The sequence below is a fragment of the Aotus nancymaae genome, unplaced genomic scaffold, assembly GCF_030222135.1.
Source record: "Aotus nancymaae isolate 86718 unplaced genomic scaffold, 86718_ANA_hifiasm-v0.15.2.pri h1tg000003l, whole genome shotgun sequence".
In the NCBI taxonomy this organism is placed as follows: Eukaryota; Metazoa; Chordata; class Mammalia; order Primates; family Aotidae; genus Aotus; species Aotus nancymaae.
This window is the reverse complement of record NW_026988414.1, coordinates 52878339-52895669: the sequence shown is the minus strand read 5'-3', so window position 1 is coordinate 52895669 and position 17331 is coordinate 52878339. Positions and strand designations below refer to the sequence as shown.

Genomic DNA, 17331 nt, shown 5'->3' with positions numbered 1-17331 from the left:
CCAGTGCTGCCTTCATACATAGGCCCTTCTGCTTATAATGTTGCTGTAGCTCAGGACCATGGAAACACCACTCTATATCAAAGTCAGATGTGATTCCTTTATGCTGATTTAACTAGTACAGATCTCACACACACACACAGGGTAGCCTGTTTGGTTACTGTCCCCTGCCTAGAGAGACAGGGCTGGTGCCAGTACCTGCTGATCATTCTGAAGAGTCTTCAGCTTTAGTCGTAGGCTGAGGGCTTTCCAGGCACCTTTCCTGTGATGCTGGCAAAGAATAGACTGAGAAGCCCGCATGGTTCATGCATGAACCTTTTTGAAAAACAGGCAGATCAGAAAGCTTTTGGGCAGGGCCTGGCCTTCACTGCACCAAGAAAGAGTTGTAAATGAGGCCAAAACAGTGGGAAAGAGGGAAAAGTGGCCTTTTTATGAAAACTGTGTGAGGCTTTGGAGTTTTCCATAGGCTGGTTCTACCTGTGGCCTATGTGTGATTCCAAAAGGAAGGATTCAGTGGGAAGGGACAGAGTTTTCTGCCAGTATGGCACAAGAGGATGGGGAAAGGAGGGAAATTTTTCTAAGCAGATAAGTTTTCTTCTTAAATATCCCTTCTCACGATTTAGCTTTTCAGACAGGAAAACAAATGTTCTATTTTCTTGCCAGCCAGCTATTGTCCGCAGAAAACCAGAAGCCAGGGCCTATTTGCAAGACTTGTAATACATAACTTTGCAAATAAGCACTCAAAATTTACCACCTCTATTTATTTTTAACAGCTTTTCTATCAGTGACTCCCAGACCCCCAGCTCAACTGGCTTTCTTACTGACGTCATTGTCTCATATAAATAAGCACTCTCTGGATAGGCTGGTTTTTTGGTACCATTTGTAAAGTCCAGCTCAAATTTGCATTTTTAAGTGTGATGGCTAAGTATTTTGCTATATTTGTATCTCTTTGTAGAAAACAAAGTCACTTTCTGGTGAACCAATGAGAAAAAAAAATAGTGTGTTAGCAAATATCTTTAAAACTAAGATGATCTATGGCATGAAGTAAGTACTCTGTATGCCAGGCACTGCACTACTTTACTTTCATCATTTCCTGTGCCCACAGTAACTTGGTGAGTTGAGGGTCACCGTACTCATTTTACGGCTGAGGCCCCTAGAGACCACGTGACTTGCCCAAATAGGTTCAGGAATGGTGCCTGTTGAGGAGCAGGGCCTCATTCATAATAGCTCTTCTCCCTCAGCCCACAAATCCACCCCTTCCACCCTCTCCCTGCCCTGCTCAGAAGGAATTCAGAGTGTGGGCAATGATGCTATCTTCTTTTCTACCCTGCTCCTCCTCCCATGACAGATTACTGGTGGTCTGTGGACAGACTAGCAACATGTTCTGCCTCCTGTGGTAACCGGGGGGTCCAGCAGCCCCGCTTGAGGTGCCTGCTCAACAGCACGGAGGTCAACCCTGCCCACTGCGCAGGGAAGGTTCGCCCTGCAGTGCAGCCCGTCGCGTGCAATCGGAGAGACTGCCCTTCTCGGTGAGTGTGGTGGACACTGGCTCAGACCTACCCACCTACAGTGGGCCCTCAATTTTAGCAAAGGCGATGGCCAGGCCTTGAGTAGCACTGTGCAAGGAGAGATGCCAGCCAAGGAGCTATTCTTCCCTCTAGACATAGGCTTGTCAGGCCTCTTCGCCATGCTGAAAATAGCCCCACTAATGGCCATTCAGGCTTCCCAAGTGCCCAGTGGGGTCCGTTCAGGGAATAAGAGCATCCCAGGGCCTGCAAGCCAAAGACCACTCCCCATCCTACAGCAGTCAACTGACTCTGAGTTGTTTGTAGAAAGGAATGTCTTGTCTTTTGAGTTGAAGGGCTGAGGAAACAGCGATTATTGGGCTTGGCCTGTCCTCCAAGTCTAACCTTAAATACCTGTGCTAATCAGTACTCCAGTTTAGTTGAGAAAATCTTTTCTTCTTCTTTTCTACAAAGGCCTGCATCTCACTCAAATTGGAATAAATCTCTGTTTCCGACAGTAGCCTCATACTCTGCCTTTGGGTCCCTCATGTGGCCCAGAATGACACCCAGGGCCTCTGCCACCTTGCTGATGCTTCCAGAGGCTATGAGTTCCACTGTGCACCCCAGCCTCAGCAGTAGTTAAATGGATAGACGAGCTTGGAGTTGGCACTGGTGTGGTGCTCAGAGCCTGGGGGAGACTTGGCTCGGCCCTCAATGCCCCTTTACTCCCTATCTATCTGTAGGACTTTCATGCAGTACTTAGGTAACTGCTTTCTGTTTTGCCAGCTGAGTCATAAAGAGCAGCTGAAACCAGGAGAGACTCAATGAAATATGAAACATGCTCATTAATATCAGCAGTTTGACTTGCTGACGGGAAGGTTTCCACAGGAATGATTAATGTCCTCTTATACCCTTCCTGAACTGTAACGTAGCCTGGCCCTCTCCTTTCTCAAACCCCCCACCTCAGCTCCTGAAAAACTGCTGAAACGTATATTTGGAAATAAAAGTTGATTGAAATGCAGGCCTGACATTCACCAGGGATATAAGAGGCTGGAAAACTGCCCTTGCCAAGCGGTGCAAATTGAAGAAGAGATCTTTGACGTGCCAGGAACTTTTTGACTTGATTTGGTGATGGTCAGAGTCAATCAGCTTAATTTACTTCTGCAAATGAAATAATAATGGCTCTGTTTTCTTGGGTTTCAATGGCCCCAGGAGTTTTTAAACACCTCTTGCCTGCTTCCTAAGTGGCTCTGCTCCTGTGGGTTGGAAATCTGCATGCAGTCATCCCTCTACAAGGCAAAAGAGCAGGGAAGTTGCCACAAAACGAAATGAGTCACAAATCCAGGTTTAGGAGGAATTTTCTCCCCTTTCCTGCTACATGCCTCTCCTGAAAGCCAGATGTGGTGCCACTTGGCTAGGAAGTAGCCCTAGGTTCACCTTTGACCCGTTTTCCTGCCAGGCGTTTTGAACACTTAGTATCCTTCTTTGCACGTGAACTAATATTGCCCTGGTTGTCTCTTTGAACAGAACCAGGTAACCCTGCTGTGACCCAGGTGGCTGTTTTAACCATTTTGTTAGATAAATTTACTCTATCACTAAAACAAAAGAAAGAGTAGGATTTTTTTGTTCTAGATGCCCTGAGCAACAAGTCTTGCAATTCCCCCAAGCTGACTCCCCCTTTCTGAGAATTATCACAGGGCGCATACATGCAACGAGAAGCCCTGCGTGGTTCTTTATGAACCAAGGATGTTGGCAGTTTACAGGCTGGCTTTGTGAGAAAATTCCATTTGTCAGTCTCAATTTTAGAACCTAAGATTCAGAGAACAACTATTCCTACCACATATGCAGCCCTCTGAGAGGTATAAGACCTATAGACTACTGCAGAGAGATGGGAGGAACTTTACATGTTCCTGAGGGATTGACCAAAGTGTACAGTAGGAAGTACACTGAGCACTACCAGACACAACCTTGACTTTCTGGGTCAGGAGGTGGCACAAATTTGGATCTGATTTCCCTAGAAAAACTGTTCCTCCTCTGTCATATGCTTGGATCTCCTTTAGGAGGTACCAACACTGCAGTTACAAAAAAACAAATTTATTCTCTTACGATTTTGAAGGCCACAAGTCCAAAATCAAGGTATCAGGAGGGTCACACCACCTCCCCAGGTATTCCTTGGCTTGTGGCCACTTAAGTCCAACTTCAGCCTTCATGGCCACATTGTCTCCTCCTCTTCTCTGTATGTAATCTCCCTCTGCTTTTCTCTGTAATAACGCTTGTTATGGCAGGCATTTAGGGCCCAGCCAGACAATCCAAGATAATCCATAATCATGTCTGCAAAGAACCTTGCCAAATAAGATAATATTTGCAGGCACTAGGCATTTGACATAGATATCTTTTGGAGGACTTGTTTTTTCAGCCTGCCTTTCCAAGTAAATACTGTGAAAAGAACCTTGGCCCCAAATTAGTGGCAAGAGCAGGGATGTGGGGGGGGTCTCTTTTCCCCAGGGCCTGACCCTTTAGAACTCTCCTGACACTTCTTCCTTTCCCCAGGTGGATGGTGACCTCATGGTCTGCCTGTACCCGGAGCTGTGGGGGAGGTGTCCAGACCCGCCGGGTGACCTGTCAGAAGCTGAAAGCCTCTGGGATCTCCACCCCTGTGTCCAATGACATGTGCACCCAGCTCGCCAAGCGGCCTGTGGACACCCAGGCCTGTAACCAGCAGCTGTGTGTGGAGTGGGCCTTCTCCAGCTGGGGCCAGGTGAGGAGCCAGAGAGGTTGTTATTTGAAAGCTGAATCTAAAGGTGTTGACCCTGCCACAGTTGGAAGTAAAATGCTATCACTGCCACCTCCTCCTTTCACATTCTGATGGGTCAGGCATAGCATTTGTTGGTTGGCCAGCTGAGACACCCCAGAGCAGCAGGATTTTAATTCTTTGTGCAATTCTATGAACCCATGTGATTAAATGTTTTTAGGCAGTTAGCATGTCAAAACATTTTGCAATTGGCCATCTATACATTATTACATTCATGTCCTCCACTCCCACCTCCAGGTGTGTTCTTTGGAGAACAATCACTTGTGATTTTCTATTAACACACTAACACACTGTGGCCATCTTAATGAAAATCAAATGGTTTTGGCCATGGAATTCATGTTCCAACTCATAAGCCATTGGTGTCCCAGGTAAGTCAAGGCTACTGCTCACTGCTGCCCAATCAACATGCTTCACTGGAGACTCCTTTCTGTGAGCCTCTAATAACCCCTCCTTATTTCCAGTGACATAATGTAAGTGCTTCACAATCAAAGAGGCATGAGCCCCCCTTGCCCCCGTGCCTGGGGAAATATCATCTTTCTCTTACCTGGAAAAGCCCACTTCTCATAGCTCACATTCATCTCAAGACAGCTCTGCTTCCAGGCCCTCGAGGCTTATTGGCAGTTTGTAAAATTACAATAGTAAACTGGTCTGGCTACACATGAGAGATGTTTCTGCACTGTGTCATCAAGGTCACTCAACGGGGGTACATATAGTACAGCAGTGATTATGTTCCTAACAGAGAGAAAAATATACAGGTCTTTATCCCTTTCTCCATTCCTTCCCCTCAAAAAATTCACCCTCCTCCTTTTTTCTAAAACCCTTGAGGCCAGTATATTTCCAGCTTTAATGTGAATCACCTGGGAATCTTATTAAAGATGCAAAGTCTAATATGGTAAGTCTGAGGTAGAACTTGGGATGCTGAATTTCTCAAAACTTCTGGTAACGTCAATGCTACTAGCCCAAGGGTTACCCTTGAAAGAGCAGTAAGGGTTGAGACATTATCAATTACAGGCAAATGCTTCATCTCACCATCCTGTTGATGTTTTTCTGCTGGTAATATTGTTGATGCTGTGCTTCAAACTGTAGATGCTCCTCAGACCTCCACATTCCACTCCTGTGAGAATGAAAATGATACTTTCTAACAAAAAAAATTCCTTTTGGAATAGTGTTATGCAAATGTTTTTTCTTCTACCTACCTTCATGAAGTCTATGAAAACCATGCTGATTTTAGTCCAAGTAAAACTAAGACCACCTTCTTAGCTCCAACAATCTGGCTTCATATAATAACTCAACTTTCTTTTTTTAATCCAACATACATTTATGGGACACCTGTCTTGGGTGGGGAACGTGTCCCATATAAGCGTGTGTGGAGAATGGAAGAGAAATGCAGCCCACAACATTTGCAGGAGAATGAGGTGACAGGATAGAAATGTGGCCTGGAAAGCAGGTGCAAGATCATAAAAGGGTCTTCTATGCTGCACAAAGAATTTGGATTTTAGTATAAATGCAACTACAAAGATTTTTAAGGAGTGGCACAGAGTTAGACTTTTAAGATTACTGTCTGGCCAGGCACAATAGCTCATGCCAGTAGTCTCAGCTAATCAGGAGGCTGAGGCAGAAGGATCACTTGAGAGGTCAAGCCTGCAGTAAGCTGTGATCATACCACTTTCACTACTCCAGCCTGAGTGACAGAGTAAAACCCTGTCTTTTAAAGAAAAACAAAAAGGTTGGGGGGGGGGGGGCGCGGTATGTTCTTTGCAGTAAAGTAAAAGGACTACAGAAAGAGAAGCCTAATCTAGGTGAGCAGTTATACTGACCAGAATGAAGGTATTGAGCAGTGCCAATGGAGAGAAAGAAAGGAAGTCAAAATTTAGCTGGAGGTTCTGAATTGAACAACTAGACAGGAATACAGAAAAAAAGATGGTGGATTGATGGTACATGGAATTGTCTGGGACATGTTTAGTATGAGATATCTAAGTAGAGATCGATGTTCATTAGGTAGTTCACATAGGTCTGGAACTTAAAACAGAGCTGTACTAAACACTATCAATTCGAAAGTCATTAGTATACAAGTGGTGGCGAAGATTCATAGATGATATCACCCAGAGAGAGGGAAAGGATCAAATTAAGAAAAGGCACAGGACAGAACTCAGGGTAACACAACGCTAATTAAACTGTGGGAAGAGGGAAAAAGATGAACCTATTGAGTAGGAAAATTCAGAGACCAGTGGAGGAGCTTTTTCCAGAAGGAAGGAAGTTAATGGTATCAAAATAAACAGAATAAACAAGATCCAAAATTAGCATTGGCCTATTTTGTACACACACACAGTGCAGGTCTGAACTTGACTGAGGCAGTCACTGGTAACTCTGTGAACGGCAGTTTCAGTATGAAAGTAGGCACTGAAATTAAACCAGCAATAGATTTAGGTACAAAGAAGAGTGGAGGAAGGAAGTAATTCCAGGGACACATTAATCCTTCAAGAACTCCCAGTGTAGTCAAGGGATAGCAGCAAAATGGCAGATTAGGAAGCTCCAAGTCCATGTTCCTTTATGTAAGCATCAAAAAAACAACTGGAGCCTGGCTAAACTAACCTTATAAGTACTCTGGAAAATAGCCCAAGTTCCACAGCAACCAAGCAAACAGCCAATAAAGAAAAAGCCATCTTTAAAATGATTGATAGGAAATTTCCTGGTATTTTCATTCATCCTTGCCCCACTCCCCCGTGTGGCATGGTTTCGATCTTGACAAGGTGGCAGCCACTACTTGTGAAATCTGCACAAGGGCTACAGACCTGCAGACACCTTGGAAAAGAGATTGTGAGTGGAGCCATAAAACTGACCCTCTAGACACTCAAAAGCAGCTATGTATATGGAGAAGGCCCATACAAACCATAAAAGATCTGAGAAGACCTTACATTTTCACCTCAGACTGATTACTATGCTCAGAGTATACCCAGCTAATCAGTGATGGACTGCCCCATCCCAGAGCCAGTCTACAGAGACTAGGAGAGATGGCTGTTTTTCAAATGCCCAATTGTCAACAATAAAATCACAAGCCTTACAAAGAAATGCAAAAATATGGCCCATTTAAAGGAAGAAAATAAACATAGGCATTAAACATAAAAGACAAATACTTTAAAACAACTGTCTTAAATATGATTATAGAACTAAATGTAAACAAAGGACAGAAATTAATTATAAAAAGGACTGAAACAGAAATTTGGGAGCTGAAAATACTATAACTGAATTGAAAAATTTACTGACAGGATTCGACAGCAGATTTTGCAGGCAGCACAAAGTCTTCAAACCTGCAGATAGGCCAATCAAAATTACTGAGTCTGAGGAGAAGAAAAACAATGAAGAAAATAAACAGAGCCTAAAATATTTGTGAGACACTTTCAAGTGGACCAAAATATATACATTGTGAGAGTCTCAGAAGAAGAGAGAAAGGAGTTGAAAGATGATTATTTGCAGAAATAATGGCCAAAATCTTTCCAAATTTGATGAAAGACATGAATCTACAAATCCAAGAAGCTAAACAAACTCCCAAGTTGAAAAACCCAAAAGGACCCACACTGACACATTAAAATCAATCTTAAATAAGAAACAAAGAGGAAATCTTGAAAGCAGCAAGAAAAGCAACTCATTGTGTACAAGAAATTCTCAATAATGTTATAAACTGATTTCTCAGTAGAAACCTTGCAGGACAGAAGGCAGTAGAATTATATAAAGTACAGAAAGAGGGGGAGGGGCCAAGATGACTGATTAGAAGCAGCTACAGTCCACAGCTCTCACAAAGAAGAATGAAAACAGTGAGTGAATTTGGAAACTTCATCTGAAATATCCAGGTTCTCTCATTGGGACTGACTAGGCAATCACTTAACCCATGGAGAATGAAGAAAAGTTGGGTAAGCACTGTCCCACCTGCAAGCAGCATGGAGCCAAAGGAACCTTGACCCCCAGCCAAGGGAAGTGGTAAGTGATTGTGCAGCCCCACCCAGGAAACCACCCTTCTCCTGTGGATCTTTGGAACCCATGGATCAGGAGATCCCCTAGTAAGCCAATGCAATCAAGACACACAGAGCTGTGCAGTGTCTCAGCAAAGCAGTCACTCAGGCTCACATAGAAACCCAGGAGTTTTTCAGATTCCATCCCTAGGACTCCTGGCAGCCAAGCAGCATCATTCTGCAGGCCCCACTTCCACAGCACCTCACAAGTTAAGACTCACAGGCCTGGAATTCTAGCTGGCCCATGCAGCAGGCCAAAGACTTCCTGAGACAGATGAGTTCCCAGGGGGAGGGGTGGCCACCATTTCTGTGGTTAGGTCAACTCAGCTGTTGTAGCCTGCTAGCTTCAGTGAATCCAGGCAGCCCAGCTGTGAGGAGAATTCCACAAAACACAGCACAGCTGCTGTGCCAGCTTGTGGCCAGACTGCTTCTTTAAGTGGGACCCTGATCCATCCCACCTTGCTGGGAGGGGCCTCCCTGAAGGAATTTCAGCAACTCCAGCTAGGGTTATATAGACAAATCTCTGAGCTCTCCCTGGGACAGAGCCCCTTTTGGGAGGGGCAGTCACAGTCTCTGCAGTTCTGTTGACTCAGCCTGTCCAGGCAGTCTGGGCAAGGAAGCGTTCCCCCTAACACAGCACAGCTGATCTACCAAAAAACTGATTAAGTGGGGTCCTGATCCCATCCCTCCTTACTGGGTGAGACCTCCCAACAGGGGTCTCCAGACACTTCCTATAGGAGCATCTGGGCCAGCAACAAGTCAGTACCCACCTGGGATGGAGCTCCCAGAGGAGGGGGCAGGCTGTCATCTTTGCTGTTTTGGAGACTTCACTGGTGATACCTCCAGATAAGGGGAAAATCCAGGCAACTGGGGCCTAGAGCTATCCCTCAGCAGCCCTACAGAAGAGTGGCCTGACAAACAGAAAGCAGTAATAACAACATCAACAACAAAGACCCTACAAAATCTCCATTCATAGGTCAGCAACCTCAAAGATCAAAGGATGAGAATGAATCAACAAAGATGCTGAAAACTCAAAAAGTCAGAGTGCCTCTTCTCCTCCACATGAACACAACACTTCTCCAGCAAGGGCACAGAACTGGGCTGAGGCTGAGATGGTTGAACTGACAGAAATAAGCTTCAAAAGGTGGGTAATAACAAACTTCACTGAGCTAAAGGAGCATGTTGTAACCCAATGCAAAGAAGCCAAGAATCACAATAAAACAACAGAGGAGCTGGTAACCAGAATAGCCAGTTTAGAGGAGGAGCATAATGACCTGATGGAGCTGAAAAACACAACATGAGAAATTCACAATGTAGTCCTAAGTATCAGTAGCAGAACAGAGCAAACAGAAGAAAGAACCTCAGAGCTTGAAGACTATCTTTCTGAATAAGACAGGCAGACAAGAATAGAGAAAAAAGAATAAAAAGGAACAAATAAGACATCTGAGAAATATGGGACTATGTAAAAAGACCAAACCTATGACTGGGGTACTTGAAAGAGACAGGGAGAACAGAACCAAATTGGAAAATCCAGCAGCGTATCAAAAAGCTTATCTACCATGATCAAGTTGGCTTAATCCCTGGGATGCAAGGTTGGTTCAACATGTAGAAATCAAATGCCACTCATCACATAAAAAGAACTAAAGACAAAAAACACAATTATCTCAATAGACACAAGAAAAGCTTCTGATAAAATTCAATATCTCTTCATGTTAAAAACTCTCAAACGTATGTATTGAAGGAACATACCTCAAAATAATCAGAGCCACATATGACAAATTGGCAGTCAGTATTTTACCAAATGGGAAATGCTGAAAGCATTCCCCTTGAAAACCAGCACAAGACAAGGATGGGATGCTCTCTCTCACCACTCTTATTCAATACAGCATTGGAAGTTATGGCCAGGGCAATCAAGAAAGAGAAAGAAATAAAGCATATTCAAATAGGAAGAGAGAAAATCAGATTATCTTTGTTTGCAGATGACATGACCCTTTATCTATAAAACCCCATCATCTCAGTCCAAAAGCTTCTTAAGCTAATAAGCAACTTCAGCAAAGTCCCAGGATACAAAATTAATGTGCAAAAATTGCTGGCATTCCTGTACACCAACAACAGGTAAGCAAAGCGCCAAATCATGAATGAACTCCCATTCACAATTGCTACAAATAGAATAAAATACCTAGGAATACAGCTAACAAGGGAAGTGAGGGACCTCTTCAAGGGGAACTACAAACCACTGCTCAGGGAAATCGGAGAGGACACAAACAACTGGAGAAACATTGCATGTACATGGATAGGAAGAATCAGTATCATGAAAATGGCCATACTGCCCAAAGGAGTTTATAGATTCAATGCTATTCTTATTAAACTACCATTGACATTCATCACAGAATTAGAAAAAACTACTTTAAAATTCCTATGAAACAAAAAAAGAGACTAAATAGCCAAGACAATCATAAGCAAAAAGAACAGAGTTGGAGGCATCATGCTACCTGACTTCGAACTATACTATAGTAACTAAAACAGTATGGTACTGGTATAAGAATAGACATACAGGCTAGTGAAACAGAGAACTCAGAAATAAGACCACACACCTACAACCATCTGATCTTTGACAAACCTGACAAAAACAAGCAATGGAGAAAGGACTCCCTATTTAATAAATGGTGCTGGGATAACTGGCTAGCTGTATGCAGAAAATTGATGCTGGATCCCTTCTGTATACCTTATACAAAAATTAACTCAACATGAATTAAAGACTTAAATGTAAAACCCCAAACTCTAAAAACCCTAGAAGAAAATTCTAGGCAATACCATTTAGAACCCAGGCACAGGCAAAGATTTCATGATGTAGATTTCAAAAGCAATTGCAACAAAAGCAAAAATTGACAAATGGATTCTAATTAAAGAGTTTCTGCACAGCAAAAGAAACTATCATCACAGTGAACAACCAACCTACAAAATGAGAGAAAAATTTTGTCATCTATCCATCTGACAAAGGTCTAATATCCAGAGTCTACAAGGAACTTAAACAAATTTACAAGAAAAATACAACCCTATTAAAAAGTGAGCAAAGGACATGAACAGACAGTTCTCAAAAGAAGACATTCATGTGGCCCACAATCATGAAAAAAAGCTCAACATCACTGATCATTAGAGAAATGCAAATCAAAACCACAATGAGATAATATCTCATGCCCATCAGAATGTGATTATGAAAAAGAGATGCTGGCAAGGTTGCAGAGAAAAAGGAATGCTTTTACACTGTTGCTGGGAATATAAATTAGTGTGCTGATTCCTCAAAGATCTAGAGGCAGAAATACCATTTGACCCAGCAGTCCCATTACTAGGTATATACCCAAAGGAATATCAATCATTCTGTTATGAATGATTTATATACATACACATGCACATGTATGTTTACTGCAGCACTATTCACAATAGCAAAGGCATGGAATCAACCCAAAGGCCCATCAAGGATAGACAGAATAAAGAAAATGTGGTACATGTATACCATGCAACCATAATACTATGCAGCCATAGAAAGGAATGTGATCATGTCCTTTGCAAGGACATGGATAGAGCTGAAAGCTGTTATCTTCAGCAAACTAACCCAGGAACAGAACACCAAACACTGCATATTTCCACTTGTAAGTGGGAGGTGAATGGTGAGAACACATGGACACATTAGGGGAAACAACACATACTGGGGCCTGTTGAGGGTAGGAGGAGGGAGAGCATCAAGACAAATAGCTAAGATCAAGACAAAGATGCTGGGCTTAATACCTAGGTGATGGGATGGTCTGTGCTGCAAACCACACGTTTCAGAAACCTGCACATCCTGCACATGTATCCCAGAACTTGAATATATATATAATCAAAGACTTGGTATTGTAAAAATGTAAGGACAGCCAAAAAAAAAATCTAGTGCCTCCCTCCCCTCTCTCACCATGTGACACACCAGTTCCTCTTGCCTTCCTCCACGATTGTAAGCTTCTTGAGGCCTCACCAGAAGCAGTTGCTGGCACCATGCTTCTTGTATTGCCTGTAGAACCATAAGCCAAATCTTTTTTCTTTGTAAACTAAGAAAATTATAAAGTGCAGAAAGAAAAAACTATCAACCATGAATTATCTGGCAAAAGTATCCTTCAAAAGTGAGGGGGAAATTATGACATTCCAAGATAAAAGCTAGGGAGTTTATTAACTCCAAGCCACATGAACATATACTCTCCAATAAAGATAAATAGATGGGCACATATTAAAACCAGTTTTTCATAGCTCTACTTTTTATTTTCTGTAAGATTTAAAAGAAATGCATAAAAAGTAAATATAAATCTGTTAGTGGATATACAGCATATAGATATAATTTTCACACCAATAATGTAAAGTAGGGATAGGAAACAGATGTATGCATGTAGAGTTTTGTATGAAATTGATATCAATTCTAATTAGATTGTTATAACTTTGAGATATGATATTCAATCCCCATGGTAACAACAAAGAAAAGATGTATAGACAATAGTCAAAGGAAAATGAGAAAGGAAGAAAATTTGTCACTACAAAAAAGCAACCAATCACAAAAGACAACATAAGTGGAGGGAATGATGGGGAAAGCTGTAAGATGTGCATAAAAACAAATAATAAAAGGGCAAAAGTAAGTTCTTCCCTATCAGTAATTACTTTAAAGAAATTAAACCCCCAAAGGCATATATTGGCCTGATAGATGTTAAAAAGAAAAAAGGCATAATTCAACTCTATGCTGTCTACAAAAGACTTGCTTGAAATCTAAAGAAAAAAATAGGTTGAAAGTGAAGGAATGGAAAAAGATATTCCATGTAAATAAAAAACAAAAGCTGAGGTAGCTATACTAAATCAAACAACATAGACTATATAATGATAAAAAGGTGAATATACCAAGAACATATAACAGTTATAAACATGCATGCACCGAACATCAGAGCCCCAAAGTATATTAATGAAACACTGACAGAACTGAAGAGAGAAATAATTAGTTCTATAATAGAAACTGCAGAAACCCACTTTCAGCAAAGGATAGGACAACTAAACAAAAAATCAGTAAAGAAACAGAGTAATGGAACAATACTATAAACCAATTGGAGTAACAGACATATAGAACACTTGTTTTTCTCAAATGCACATGAAAAAAAAATCCAAAAAAAGACTATGTTATGCCAAAAAAAATGCTTAATACATTTTATAAGAATGAATGTATACAGAGTATCTTTTCCAACCACAGTGAAGGAAACTAGAAGTCAACAGCAAAAGGAAAATTGGAAAATTCACAAATATGTGGAAATCAAGACACAAACAGCAGCATATCAGCCAGAAAAGAAATAACAAGGAAAATTAGAAAATACCTATGACAAGTGCAGACAAAACCACAACATACCAAAATGTATGGAGCACAGAGAAAAAAAGTGCTAAAAGATATTTAAAAAGAAAGACTTCTAATCAACAACTTTACACATTAAAAATTTACAGAAAACAAGCAAACAAAACCTAAAGCTAGCAGAAGGAAGAGGATAATAAAGATTAGAGATTAGTAAAGAAAACTCAGGAAAACCAAATTAAATTCTTCAAAGAGATTGATCAAAATAGACAAACTTCTAGCTATATTGGCAAAGAAGAAAAGAGAGAAGACTCAAAATCCTAAAATCTGTAATGAAAATGGAAACATCACTACCAGTCTTACAGAAATAAAAAGGATTGGCCAGGCAGGGTGGCTGATACCTGTAATCTCAACACTTTGGGAGTCTGAAGTAAGTGGATCACTTGAAGTCAGGAGTTGAGACCAGCCTGGTTGACCATGGCAAAATCCTGTTTCTACCAAGAACACCGAAGTTAGCCAGTTGTAGCGGTGGGTGCCTGTAGTCCCAGCTACTTGGGTGGCTGAGAGTCAGGAATTGCTTGCATCCAGGAGGTAGAAGTTGCAATGAGCAGAGATCACAGCACTGCACTCCAAGGCTCTGTCTTAAAACAAACAAACAAAAAACAAAACAAGAAAAAAGAAACCAAGTGTTAAAAGTAGAATGGAAAATTAAATCATAGTATGTTCATGAAATAAAGTGCTATATATCAATGAAAATGAACAAACTTCAGTTACATACATAATACATAGTAAGAAAACACCAGATTCAAAACAAACATGAAATATGATTCATTTATGTAAATTTCAAGAACAGGCATAAACTAAACTATTTTAAAAGTTAAGTCTCAGTGGTTACATGTGGAGAAGAGGAAACAGTAGGCACAAAGTAGGTCTCTGAGTTACTGACAGTATTTTATTTCTTCACATGTATACAGTACTAGCTACATAATTTGTGGGGCCCAGGGCAAAATGAAAATGTGGGGCTGCTTGTTCAAAAAGTTTAATGAATGTCAAAGTTGTAGAGCATCAAACCAACTAGTTTTTTTCTAAGGGTGTAGGGACGTCCATGCAGCTAGCTTTGTTCTGTACAGTTGTCCCTGGGTCTCCACAGGTGAATGGTGTCAGGAGCACCTGCGTATACCAAAATCCACACAAACTCAAGTCCTGCAGTCAATCTCACAGAACCTGCATATACAAAAAGTCAGCCCTCCATATACATGGGATTCACATCCAAGACCTTTGGTTGAAAAAAAAACACGTATAAGTGGACCTGCCCAGTTCAAACCCATGTTGTTCGAAGGTCAACTATACTCAATTTATAACTCACCGAGATGTACTTCATGTTTTAATCACTTTTTTTTTTAATTGGAGACAGAGTCTCCCTATGTCAGGCTGGAGTGCAGCGGCTGTTCATAGGCATTATCATGGTGCACTATAGCCTCAAACTCCTGGGCTCAAGCAATGCTCCTGACTCAGCCTTCTGCATAGCTGGGACTACTGGCATGGACCACCACACCTGGCTGTTAAACGGTTTTCTGTATGCACACTGTATGTCACAATAAAATGTTAGTTTTTAGCCGGGCACAGTGGCTTACCCCTGTAATCCCAGCACTTTAGGAGGCCAAGGCGGGTGTCCTGAGGCCAAGAGTTCAAGACCAACCTGACCGACATGGCAAAACCCCATCTCTACTAAAAATAGAAGAATTAGCCAGGTGTGGTGGCACGCTCCTGTAGTCCCAGCTACTTGGGAGGCTGAGATAGGATAATCGCTTGAATCTGAGAGGCGGAGGTTACAGTGAGCTGAGATTGCACCACTACACTCCAGCCTGGGCAACAGAAAGAGACCCTGCCAAAAAAAAAAAAAAAAAAGTACATTTTATTACGTGTATTTTATAACCAAAAAACAAACCCAGTTATTGGTGTTAAGGGGGCTTTTTTCTTTACATTTATCTCAACTCCCCCATGTATTTGTGAATAATAGTGTCAAACTGGGCCCTTCAGAGCCCAGATTGGCCATAACTGGCCTTGAGCACAGCCATCTGGCCCAGGAGAGCTACTTTTACCTTAAATCCTGCTCTTTCAGTGGTTCTTAACCTTTGAGGTCACATATCCCTTTGAGTACTTGATGAAAGCTAGAGGGAACCTCTTGCTAGAAAAAAGTCAATAAACACAAAACTTGTGCTTATACTGTTAAGGATTAACACCCCAGCACCACCCCCAGTGGAACCCTAGGGATCCAAAGACCCCCAAGTTAAGAGTCTTTGTTCTAAAGTGACCTCCATGAGATGGCTGTCCTCTTGTCCTACTAAAATAGCAGATGTTGGCTAAAGGCCTGCTGCTTTTGTATTTTACAGACAATTGTTGCTAGGTGTATTTACTGTGATAGGGTCAAGCGCCACCAACTCTGGGGAAAGTTTAACAACCTCCATGAGCACATAGCAAGAGAATATGAGGCAGGACTCTGCATACCTAAGTCTGCTTTCTGTTCAGTCATCCCAGGTTTAACCTGCAGAAAATGAAGCCAGGGGAAGAAAGGATGGAGTTGGTTATTTGGATGACTTTAGCAAGAAAACAGTAAACCTTATTACCCTCTCTGCACTGAAGGGTGGAGCTATTTAGGGGTCTTCAGTTCTAAAGTCTACCGCTACACTCCTAGCATATTATGCCAAAATATCATTTACATGGTTAATCTGAGAGGGGCTTGACTTCCTCTTACTGATTCTACACTACCATTAGCCATTTGCTGGCAGAAAGCCCACACACCACAGGAAAGCTAACCATCCATAAAGAAAACATTATCAGTGAATATCTTTTAGTTAGCCCAAAGAGGGGAAAGACGAATGATCTGAGAGCCTCCAACAAGACCTACGCAAGGATCTTGCATCCCATGTGGCCCAAGCACTGTGGCCTCCACCCTTGACTTGACTAATGTCTTGTGTGTTACCTTTTTCTGCTTTCCAGTGCAATGGGCCTTGCATCGGGCCTCACCTAGCTGTGCAACACAGACAAGTCTTCTGCCAGACACGGGATGGCATTGCCTTACCATCAGAGCAGTGCAGCGCCCTTCCAAGGTAAGAGAAAGCCCTGAACCTCCTTTCCCCAGCCCCGTGTCAACAGCATGGAAAGATGGTGGTGAGCAAATGTTTCTCCAACTTTCCACAGTCCCAAGCCCTGCCCTCTCACCTCCATTCACCCCAAGGCACTGGCCTCCCCAGAGGCAGATGACTCAGTGTTGGTCTTGTGCTTACCTAATGGGCTAGGCTGGGCTTTTCTCTGTTAGGGATGAAGAGTGCAAAGGTGTTATTCTTCTGAGAGAGGCCTCATACCTTGAGAGACCTGCACTAGCCCCAGGGAAGTCAGGAAGTGAGGTCTACACAGTGGCCACCAAGTCTCAAGGACTCCAGCCCCTCACTCTTGTTGACCTCCCTCTAGAAGTTAGGCTGAGTGCCCTTGTTCCTGAGTCTCAATCTACCATTCCTCTCCAGGCCCCATCCCTATAACACTTCCTTATAGATGTCCCCCTGAGGAATAGGGGCTCACCACCCCCACCTCCGAGCCCAGCCTCTGCCAGTCTGCACACTGGGGAGAGCTCATTCTCGAGTCATGCAGTGAGATCCATAT

The 17331-nt window shown here is 42.3% G+C and overlaps 1 protein-coding gene across 1 annotated transcript in view; it reads left to right on the top strand.

The window, feature by feature from the left end:
• Nucleotides 1-17331, top strand: part of ADAMTSL1 (ADAMTS like 1) — a 433007-nt gene that overhangs the window by 411311 nt on the left and 4365 nt on the right. The window contains exons 25-27 of the mRNA XM_021675321.2: nucleotides 1346-1526; nucleotides 4053-4260; nucleotides 16672-16781. Coding sequence (XP_021530996.2) covers nucleotides 1346-1526; nucleotides 4053-4260; nucleotides 16672-16781 — 499 coding nt within the window. The remainder of the gene's footprint in view (nucleotides 1-1345; nucleotides 1527-4052; nucleotides 4261-16671; nucleotides 16782-17331) is intronic.